Source organism: Quercus robur, chromosome 5 (assembly GCF_932294415.1).
Source record: "Quercus robur chromosome 5, dhQueRobu3.1, whole genome shotgun sequence".
In the NCBI taxonomy this organism is placed as follows: domain Eukaryota; kingdom Viridiplantae; phylum Streptophyta; class Magnoliopsida; order Fagales; family Fagaceae; genus Quercus; species Quercus robur.
The window spans coordinates 25,628,205-25,640,205 of NC_065538.1; the positions used below are offsets into that span (position 1 = coordinate 25,628,205).

General features: G+C 33.5%; 1 protein-coding gene across 1 annotated transcript; it reads right to left on the reverse strand.

Moving 5' to 3' along the window:
- Window positions 1-213: 213 nt before the first annotated feature.
- Window positions 214-9,539, reverse strand: LOC126725613 (pleiotropic drug resistance protein 1-like). Its single transcript, XM_050430417.1, has 24 exons — window positions 9,079-9,539; window positions 8,625-8,745; window positions 8,400-8,488; window positions 8,197-8,281; window positions 7,931-8,090; window positions 7,725-7,801; window positions 7,501-7,554; window positions 7,332-7,422; window positions 6,948-7,249; window positions 6,545-6,826; window positions 6,143-6,459; window positions 5,878-6,038; window positions 5,673-5,776; window positions 5,437-5,593; window positions 5,283-5,354; window positions 3,448-3,614; window positions 2,992-3,324; window positions 2,309-2,599; window positions 2,130-2,213; window positions 1,868-2,001; window positions 1,505-1,732; window positions 1,242-1,413; window positions 854-1,108; window positions 214-748 (listed from the first exon to the last, which is right to left on the reverse strand). Exons 1-24 carry the CDS (start codon window positions 9,405-9,407, stop codon window positions 491-493), a joined length of 4,323 nt encoding a protein of 1,440 aa, XP_050286374.1. The 5' UTR covers window positions 9,408-9,539; the 3' UTR covers window positions 214-490.
- Between the last annotated feature and the right edge of the window lie 2,462 nt (window positions 9,540-12,001).

A 12,001-nucleotide genomic window follows, 5' to 3' on the forward strand; every position in this document is an offset into this window, starting at 1 on the left:
ACAATTTTTTTGTTATTTAAAATATGAATTAAGAAAATTGAGTTTCAAAGCATTCAACAATATTGTGGTAAAACATAAATATTATACAAAAAAATGAGTATTATAAATAGGTCTTAAACAACATAAAAATTATTTCAAATAAATTTGCATACTATCCACACATCATGTGGAAAATTATTTAGTTTGCAACAAAGATTGAAGACCACAGTCCATTTCCATTACACCACATATTTTTCATTTTCAAGCCTCTTAGTAAATTCATAAGTTTTTACTACACAAATCAACAATTTGACTGAAGACCTAAAGGCTAAAAGTTGGTTAAGTAACCCTCACTCAAGTACCAGCTCAAAGTAGCTCACAGTAAACAGTAAAAGAAAGAGCTTATTGCAAAGCAGTTTTCACTTTTGTGCAACTGATATGCCAAGACATTAATTAGACATGTGAAAGCATAGGCAAGTGCACGTTCTTTCCAAGTAACCAAGAGACAATCCTATCGCCTTTGGAAATTAAACATCTGGATGGAAAATGCAAAGGTAAATGCAAATAGCACTGCAAATCCAACAATAACAGCCGCAACCACTCCCAAAAAGTCATGTTTAAAACCCATGTAACTCTCCACAAAACCTTTCACTGTTTCACCTGTGTCGAGCGTATTCGTCAAATCTCCAAACTGTGATGCAACAAGTCCATACAAAGTCCAAGATACTGGAGATAGCCAGTAGTACCATCTCCACCATATGGGCATCCTCTGTAATTGTCAAGATAAAGACAAAATGAAAGAAGTTATTAAAAGTCATCAGTATCTGGAAGTGCTAAAAACCCTTCAATCCGGAAAAGTATAGTGAACACTTACTGTTCTTGGGATCACAAATCCAGAAAACAGGTTCCATATTCCATAAAACGCAGCGGAAGCAATTTGACCAATTTGTTGAGTTGGTGTCATAGCTATTGTCATCATGCCATAGAAGGTGAAGTACAATAAAGTGAAGTACATCAAAAATTGATACCAAAGGAATTTGGTAACAGTCCATTGAAATCCAATCATTGCATAAACAATGACACCATACACAACTGATTGTACCAAGATATATGGCAGCTCAATCACAACCTGTGATAAAGAGAGAGAGGATATAGAAACTCAATGAACTTACAGAATATTCATTATATATGAAGGCCTTTTTATTTATTTTTGGCTAAGACATTATATATGAAGTTTGTAAATGAATTTATGAACCTTTTACCTGAGCAAATGCATATGCCAAGGCTGAATACATTCCAGCAGCCTTTTCTCTATAGAAAACTATTCGTTCAACAGCCACTACTGGCTGCACAGAGGAACTATTTTGGATCCCTAGGAACAGCACAGCAGCATACATGGAACCCATTGCATTAAATAGATCTTGCTGCTTTGAGCTGTAATTTACAAATCAAAGTGGAATTATAAATCAGAAATAACAAGAAAACAGTTTAAACTTTTATGTATTTTCTAAGTTCTCAAACTTACATTTTGGAGCCAAGGTCCCAGAACAATGTCCCAAACATCACTGCTATGATAGTTGTAAAGCAGAATCTTATGGCTGTGTATGGTGGGTTACGATAATAAGACCAATTTTGTTTCCATAAGCAAGCAATGAATTGGGTGGAAAATGAACGAGAGTATTGAGTAGGGTAATAGATATCCTTTGATTCAGGAGCAGGTGTGCTCAGTTCTTTGATAAGTGCCTTGTTTCTCCTGATCACATACCACACAGTTGTATAAGCTTAAGCAAAAAGTTTAAGCGACATAACTGTCACAAGGGTTTTTAGCATTTTTCTAAGAGGTTGAAGAAAATATATCATTTATTCCTGTCGTGTGTAAAACACATACCTATAGAGTTCTGAATTTTTGTAAACATCAGTAAAATCAACACCCAAAGCTGTTTCTTGAGCTAAACTGGTAGTTTCCAACATCCAAGTTGCCGGGTTATAACCATCTTTGATTCTCTCGACTCCTTCGATTCCCTTGATGAAAAGAAAAAGGCCATATTCTATCACAATTCTGCAACTCAGATTAAGATTTGAAGTTGAAAGTTTGATTTTTTTTTTTTTTTTTTCTTTTTTCTTTTGGCCTTTGGGCCATTTCATTCTACCTCAAAATAATTGATTAGATGTTGGGAATGATGACCCAGCGGCCCCACATAAACTTCGTGTCCTCCACGCTTCATAAGGAATAGCTGCAACCCCATAATTTTTTTATCAAATTCAAAAGTATTAGAAAAGAAGGCACAAAAAATCATCCCCAAATTTTTGATCAATTAACATTTCTCACCTCATCAAATGCTTCAAATATGTCAATGCTCGGCTGATGGATAGTGCAGACAACTGTTCTTCCAGTGTCTACTGTGTTCCTGACAGTTCTCATTACAATTGCTGCAGCTCTTGCATCTAGTCCTGATGTTGGCTCATCCATGAATATTATAGAGGGGTTAGCCACTAGCTCAACTGCAATCGTTAGCCTCTTGCGCTGCTCAGTGGAGAGGCCACTCACACCAGGCAACCCAACTATTGCCCGCTCTAATGGTTTGAGCTCCACAAGCTCCATAACTTGCTCAATGAACATCTGCATCCAAGAATAAAAATCAAGATTATAGGGGATGTTGTAAAATTAATTTCTTTAGCCAATGGTTTAATAGTAACTTGAGTATTTTGTCAGTTCTAGTGAAACAACAATAGCTTATGATAAACAAATTTATGTAGAGTAAATAAGAATAATAATCAACACGTTTGGAAGCTGATCAGGGATAAGATAAACTACAATAATGATGATCAAACTTGTACGAGAATGTCTAGACTCCCCATTTGAGCTTGAGCTAAATTAGAGCCTGATCACCGCTCTACATTGGGGATTTGCAAACCAATTCTGAATTGGCTTGGCTTGTATATAGATATGAGTTGCACTTAAAGAAATATGACAAATATATATCCCAAAACAGATTTGGTATCAGATATCACCTGTCTGGTTTCAAAATTAACTTCTTGCGATAAACGAAGCCAAGCTGAGAAGAGCAAGGACTCATAGACAGTAACACAAGGGGAGTGGATGTCATTTTGCTCACAGTATCCAGAAATTCGGGCAAATGTTTCTTGCTTCTTTGGGTACCCAGAAATTTTAATGTTCCCTTCTATATATCCCCCAGTTTTTCTACCAGCGAGCACATCCATTAGAGTAGTTTTACCAGCACCACTAACGCCCATCAAAGCTGTGAGAACACCAGGCCTAAAAGTGCCACTCACACCTTCCAGAAGCACCAATTTATCCCCAGGGACACCTTGATTCTTCATTTCCTGTAAGTTCAATACATTCACTTGCGATGTTTGGAACAGGAAGTTATCTTTACTTATTAGAATATAGAAGAGTAAATTTGGAAGTTAAAAACTATAAACAATTTCAAACTCTCATTTAAAAACCTGTGGCATGTCAACAGAGTATGTAATGTCATCAAAGGTGATGGAATGTGGTTTAAATGGAAGAATCATTCCTTTTTGCCTGCTTTTATTGGCCTCAACAGCAGTGTCTTTCACCAAAGATGTTGAATTGGACAAGGAACTTTCAGTTCGAATCTCATCACCATTCTCTGCACGTCAATATAAATATATGAAGTAATAACCCGTGTGATGCACCGGAAGGAAAGTTGAAATAAATATTATTTTTATCTCTTTTATTTTGTCTAAATAAAAAATTTGTTATATTAAAGTTATTGTTATATCTAACAATATAGAGTTATTGTTAGGCATTTGTTATGTTATTGTTTCTATATTAAACTATCTATCCACCATTTATTCAAAATATGATGTGACAAAATTCTAAATAAAAGATTTAATATATAATAGAATTTAAAACTACTTAAAAAATATATACTTGAATTATTATGTGTAAAATTGCGAGCCTTCAAAAGTTTATGTTACAAAAGATTAGAAGGTCAACAAAAAGTCAAACCACTTCAGTTTTATATATAATAACTGCAGACCCACATGATGCAAGGGAATATAAATATTATGCAATAAGGTGTAATATATAAAAAGTAACCATTACATCAAGTATTGTCTATTTTTAAAAATAGATTTCTACAAGTTCTTTTTTTTTTTTTTTAATCTTTTTATCTTGACAAATATATAAATTTTTTTTATATGTTTGATTAATATTTTTTTAAAGTGATTCTTATAACTTTTATTGTAGTGTATTATATTTGCTTAATATACAACTAAACTTTATAAGTTTCAAATTTATTTTTCAAATTTCTCATCTCTTAAGGATTAAGGAAATTATCATAATAATCAAAACTCATTACAAAATTATAATGTTATCTTAGCCAAAATTAAAATGAAACTAAAGGAATAAATAATAGGCTTTATAATAATTTATTACTCAAACAATTGGTAGGCATATTCAAATTCTTGTTTCCACTAAAACTAAGTATTAATCCAAACTAAAATTCAACCAAAGTTATAAAAGGGAATGAGAAGACTTTTTGATGGGATATTTAAATATATATATATATATATATATATTAAAAAAATCAACTTTAATTAGAGTTATAAGAAAGAACAAAAATTCACCGAGAGAGAGAGAGAGAGAGAGTACTTACAGTTTTGTGTGGGAAAAATATGGATTAAATGAGATAACGATGTCAAATTTACATAAAACAAAATGGGTGGGAGAAAAGTCAAAATATAAAAAAAGAGGAAGGAAATATAACGGTAAAGTAATGGGGAGATAAAGAGGCAAAAAGAGAGAGAGAGAGTACTTACAGTTTTGTGTGGGAAAAATATGGATTAAATGAGATAACGATGTCAAATTTACATAAAACAAAATGGATGGGAGAAAAGTCAAAATATAAAAAAAGAGGAAGGAAATATAACGGTAAAGTAATGGGGAGATAAAGAGGCAAAAAAGAAGAAGGGAAATATTGGAAGAATGTAATAGTAGGTATGCAAACTAATAGGGAGAAGAACAGTTTTTTTTTTTTTGGATGAAAATAGGGGAAGAAAAGTTTAAATAGAGAAAAGAAAATATAAAAAATAAATAAATGACATGTCTGCTGATGTGGCTTAACAAAAATGTAGCAACAATAAATGCTACGATTTTAACTTTTAGTAATATATAGATATAGATTATATAGATTAGCAGTTCAGCACCTGAGGCATAACATGAGCTAAAAACACAACGCAGACATAATAGATGATCTTATCACCTATGTCAATTTTGTGATCAGAGCTATTTCTTCTGTGTTGTGAGTGACTACCTTCTCTTGTTCCGTCACTGTGTTCAGTGCTTTGATTTTCTTCTTCGTTAATAGTAAGTGACTTCCTATATGCTGCACAATCATTTGCATAGCATTAGGACATAGGCTTCTTCTAGTTTATAAGTGTTAAATTGAAAAAGGTTGTGATACCCACGGTTAAGGTAAGTAAGAGCCAGTGTGAAACTGATGTTGAAAAGTAATATATATCCGATCATTGCCCCTACGCCTATCCAATACCAATATTGATGTCGGGGGAACCCACGGGACTTCAAAACTGCTAGTCCCAGATTTTCCGTTGAGTTTGTAATAACCTTAAATATGAATGTAACATGAGACAGCAGAGGATAAACCAAATGAAAAAGACACAAAGGACTCTGTTTAAGAATTTACTTTGTTCCAACTTTCCCCATAAAACTCATTAGCCATTATTGCGTTCTGTGCATACATCATGGGTGATATCCAGTAGCCCCATATCCACCACTTTTTTATATCCTCTGCAGCATTAAGGAAAAAAAGAAGCAGCATCATGTAAGGAGTCTAATTTGGAGAAAAGCAGTAATTTGATCAGTAAATTTATTAAACTATTATATTATACCTTTTGACAGGACAAAACCGCCCAATGCAAAAAGCACGAGCAGTGCAAATGAACCAAATGTGTTGGCAACAACCATGCTCCTACCCACTGCTGCTATAAATCGGAATAATCCAGAAGCCATCTGGTTAATAAGTACAAGCAGAAGGTATGTCCTAAAAAATCTGCAATATGTACATCCGTCGTTTATCATTTGAAAAAAAGAAAAAGAAAAAGAAAAACACTTTGCAAGTTTTCAATAAATTGATTATAATTATTACTTGCTTACCTTCCTACATATGGGTCAAATCCAATGGTATAGTAGGTAATGCATTCCCACACAGCGACTTCCACACATGAAACAGGGATCTTAAGGATCCATGTTGGAAGTGCATATGCCCATGGAGGAAAAAAGAGGAGGTCCCTCTGCTTGTAATAAACAGGAAGCCAATCAATGGTCATGGGAAGGTCTGCCATTCCATTAAACATAATCATAATCACACTGAAGTACAAAGCACCAGTATAAATTCCTCCATCATTGATTGAATCACGATGCATCTCGGTCCGCAGAAAAAGTGTTGATGTAATCAGTGCCATTAGAATAAGCTAACAGCACATAGAAAAGGGATATGTCAAAATCATGCACTACCAAAAAGGGTAATACAAAGATAAAAATGAACTAAAAATCCACCTGGGCAATCTTGAAAATGTAGACAAATGAATTCCTCTTCATAAGCAAGAATTCTCTGGAGAAGCAAGCTTGCAGGAGTTCCACTTTTCTAGCACCATACGTTTGAGTTGTTAAAGCAGCTGGGTGGCTCTTGCTCTTGTCAAACGGAATTGCAAGTTCATCTTGAATCCGCCTTCCCACATGGAATGATTGAAATGCCTTGACAAATTCATCGACTGTGACAATACTGTAAGGTTCATTTTCACGTGCCCAATACTGTTTTTGATCTTTATGTGATGTCACCTATAAAAATTTTATTATGCGTAAGGATTCAAAATGAGAGTCTGCATGTAATGCTCAAATTTAGGAGATCAATTACTTCTTTTTTAATAGATTAATCAGACAAACCTATATCTACACTTACTTCTTGAAGAAAGTCAGCCACGCCTTTCCTCTGAGGACATTTAAAGCCCACGGATTCAAAAAACTCAAGCACTTGTTCACGGGGACCCTGGTACACAATCTGGCCATTGGAGAGGAGAATAATATCATCAAAAAGATCATAAGTCTCTGGTGGTGGCTGAAGGAGTGAGATGAGAGCAGTTCCATGGAGAATCTGAATATTTTGCTTGAGGCAATTCACAATTTGAAAAGTTGTCGAGCTGTCCAAACCAGTAGATATCTCATCCATAAACAGGCCATTGGTTAGTCCAGCGAGCATCTCACCTTTCAATTAAATGTCAGAGACAGACAGTTAATTTTTAAATAAAAAAGTTTTATGTACATTGATGTTTACAATTGAGTTTACCTGTTGTAACACGCTTCTTTTGTCCTCCTGAGATACCCCTTAACATTTGATCCCCAACCATGGTATCTGCGCACACTTCCAATCCCAAAACCTGTAATGAAGTGAACTCAAATAATTGATAAATTGGGTAAAGCTGTTGTGGAACTTTGACACTCCAAGCTGATGTTACCTTTAGAATATAATCTGTAACGATGCTTGTCTTCTGGCCTTCAGTTGATGCTCCCTTAAAATAGCAGAAGCCAAAATAAAACCAAATAACATGTCAATCGCCATGAAAGCAAATTCTCTAGACCAGAAGGGTAACACTATTTAATCTTAATTTGAGCTACATTATTTAACATTTATCATTTACTGAGGTAGAGAATAAGTTATTGACAACTGCTTCTTTCTTACCTTCATGAAGATATCGATATCTGGATCAGGCATAATACCGCCTATCTTCTCTCTTCTAGACAACTCTGCTAGCATCTCTGCAAATTTCCGAAATAGTATGCAGTGGACTCAGGTATTACAATTACACACAAATCAATCATGATTCATTCTTATAATTAAACTTTGAGAAATAAAAAATGAAGAGTAACCCCTATAAATTGACTAACCGTGGCGCCATCCAACCCCCTGGCATCTTCCAGAGAAGGCAAATGTTTCCCTTACAGTCATTTCTGCAATATGGATATCATGTTGACTGATGTAAGCAGTAGTTCTCTGGGGAATAAACTCGTGCATGTTATGGCCATTATAAGTCACCCTTCCTGAAACCTGGAGAAGAAATTTAAGTTCCATATTCGCAATAAGACTAATCGACTGAAAGTATAAAGCTAAACTAATGAAAAAAAATTGAAGTCTTGTTGAAAACTTTGTTCACCTTCAATTTTGGGTCAAGCTTTCCAGCCAAAGCCAGTAAGAGTGTGGTCTTCCCAGAACTTGGGGGTCCTAATAGTAAGGCCATTCTGGAAAATGCATATGAACAAAATAAGATACAAGTGCACCAATATCCTAAATTGAATTAAAATTTTTTCCAATAATTATAATTCATTTCAAGAATATGAACTGAACTTGCTTTCTCACCTGCCAGGCTTGATGATTCCACTAACATCTTGAAGAATAGACAAATGTTTCTTTTTACTTGGAAGAATATGGAGATTAATCAAGGCACCCTTCAAAATCAAAGGACAAAAGTAAACAGTAAAAATCAAAATAAAAGAAGAAAAACTCTTGACCAAAAAAAAAAAAAAAAAATCAATATTTGTATAATATTAATAACAAATGTTGAATGTGTTTATGCATTGTTACCTCCAATATGTTAAAAAAGAAGTTAAAAAATGTAGGCAGAGCTCTGCTTCCAACATGAACGTCTGCTTCTACCTTTAGATGCTCAAATCGGACTTCAATTGTTGGAAGTTCAATTCCAACCCTATCAAAAATCAAAAAACAAGAAACAAGAAAACTTATGACTGAAATTTATAGAAGATACAGACCAAAATAAAAAGGAGTAATACTAGGGATACAACACAATTTTCTACAAAACGTTGCAAATGAATTAGTTACCAATCACAAAAAAAATAATTTAATATTGATTTATTATGTTATTGAATTAACATTAATCGCGTATATTGCCACGACAATTTGTAAACTTTTTATAGTGGCAAACTCCACTATTGCGCAAGTGGTCACATACCATTCATGTATAAAGTTTAAATAAGAAGAAAATAAACACACCCAAAAAAAAAGCGATAAAAGAACTTGCCTATCTAAGCGGTTCTTGAGCTGCAACAAGAACTTCTCATTGTCCTCTTCGGGGACCTTCACCAACCTATCTAGCAAACTCTTCTTTTCATGGTGTCTAAGATCATGTATATCGACTTCACTGGCCTGGCCTTCCTCTGTAGTCAGTAAACCTTTCTTCAACCGGTTGAAAGTAGGAAGTTTTTCAAGTGCAGCCCATTTAAGAGCTTCTTCATCTTCTTCATCATGGAAAGACCTCGAGTAAGCATCCACGCCACCACTTCTCCATGACGAACTACCTCTTCTAAAGCTACCAATTATACCCGCGTTATGAAGATCAGGAGCTTCCATGCTTTCGCAACAACAGCACAGCTAAAAATCAAAACCCAACAAAGATTTCAAACTCTGTGACAAGACCAACATCTCAAACTTTATGACTTGAAATTGTTCAAAATAAATAAATAAATACACAAACTCTCTTTCTTAGAGATAGTGATTCAGATTCTGAAAGAGAAAGTTGACACTAATATCTAGAGGCTCCATGGACTGAGAACCACCATATCAGTGAGCGGAGAAGAGATATTACTTTACAGTCACTAAATTGCATAGATTCGTCAACCGATTTTCCTTAACCGTATTCGACTTTGTCAAACAACTGCATGATTGGCCACTAGTGTTCTTTATTAGTAAGCAAAGTCATCACCATTATAATGGGCAATGCACTTCAAAAAAAAATTTCCCAACCTTCTTAAGATAAGGGGATAGGTGAGAGTTTGAATCACAGACAGAACACTACAAAAAAATTATCACTATTTTACTTTGTAACCACTTGAACTTCATGTACTTCAATGATCACTCAAAGTGATGTTACAGATGTTGACTTATTATGTTGTTAATCATATGCTTGTCACATTTAGATATTTATAAGTTTTTACATGAAAATTTGTAATACATATAACACTTTTCTAATCATTAACATCAAGTAATCTAGTGGCAGTGGAGGCTTTATGTTCGGATGCACCTTTTCTTCTCTATCTGTCACTCTCATTTTTAATCGTTTGCCGGCCGGTACCTGTGCCATTTTTGAGTGTTTTCGTACCAGTTTTTTTTTTTTTTTTTTGCTTGAACACCGTCACATCTAACATCATGAAACCTAATACCATGCGAAGGATCATGGTAGCATGGAGAAATCATTAATTTCATTTTTATATCTAATATAAGCTATAGTGTTAATGTGTTGCTCCCTGTAAGAACCCCCCCCCCCCCCTCCCCCCAAAAAACAAAAAAAAAAAACAAAAAACCCAATTAACCTCCAAAAAAAACCTAGTTTTCTACTATGATTACATAGGTAATTTGGTCAAAACACATGCATATGAGTCAACTTTAACGCTACCTATTAAATAATCGTTTCATAACCCTCTAACCTTAACACGATCGGGTAATGAAGTGGGTTGACATGACACAACCCACTTGATACGTTTAACAAATGGATCATGTTAAGTGGACAAATGCAATCTGACCCATTTCAACCCGCTTGATATTAAACAAGTTGAGTTAAAACAAATACAACTCATTTAAACCGCTTCAAAAAAGCAACTCATTTCAACATGTTTGATATGATTAATATTACCTTAAATTTAATAAACAACAAATTTTATACAAGCATATAACATCAAAAATACATATTAAACATACAATTTGAAAGTTAATAATAACATCAAATACTCAAAATATATCGTCCAAAAGTTCAAAATAATATCAAAGTACTTAATAAATATTAAGTCCATAATGTAGTATCATCCATCTAGAAAGAAGTTCTTAAAAAAATATAACATCCAAGATGAAGTCCATACATTTCAACTTAAATTCAAAATAACATAGTTCAACAAAAATATAAAATGAATATTTATGTATTATACTAGTTAATTAATTGGGTCATTTCACATCAACATGAATAAATTAACATTTCAAACATGTCAATTGAGGGTTAAATGCATCATCCCGCTTCTAATACATTTCTTATCATATTACTTTCTTATCATATTTCTACTAAGGCCCTACCCTAACCCATAAAAACCAATGTAATGTTCATAGGTCTTGCCAAACATTTCCATTCCTACCATAAGTGACTATTTCTTGATATCCCACTTTATATATATATATATATATAAAAGCAGGTTCCAATTAACTCAACTGATAAAGTCTCTTATTATCAAATAAAATATCTTAGGTTCAATCTCTACATACGTAAAAAACCAAAATACTATAATTTTTTTTATTAGAGGTAAAAATCCTACTCTAGTCTAATTATAATATATTTTATTAGAGGTAGAAATTCTACTTTAGCATAATCTAAATATATGTGTGCAAAATTCTTTTCTAAAAACTTGAACCTTGACCATTCCCCCTCCAACCTTACAAAAACGTGTACTTGTAGAGTTACCATCATGCCAATATTCTACTACAGAATTGATAGTAGGTAGAAATTTTACTCTAACCTAATTCAAGTACGAGTGTGAAGTTTTTTCCTGGAGACTTAAACTTTGACCCTTCCTTAACCTCCATTCCATAAAAGCTTGTACTTGTAGAGTGATAATCACAGCAAGTGTCCACTGTAGATTTGACATACTATCATATTTATCAAAAATTTAAGGATTAAAAAATCGTACTTAATTACACATCATTTTCCATAATGAAATTTTAAAGGTACCATCAATATTACTATTAAATATTCACATATGAATGGTGTAATTAGCCATATCTTTGATGAAAGTATTTTGTTTGGTATTTCAAAATTGACACACCAATTTGATTCTTAAAAAAGAAAAAAAAAAAGAATAAAACAATTTATAATACTTTTGTAGTGTATCCTAAAATCACTCTTATCAAAAAAGTGCTAATTGTTATAGCAACTTTGTTTTAGTAATCCCATAAAAATAAAACCT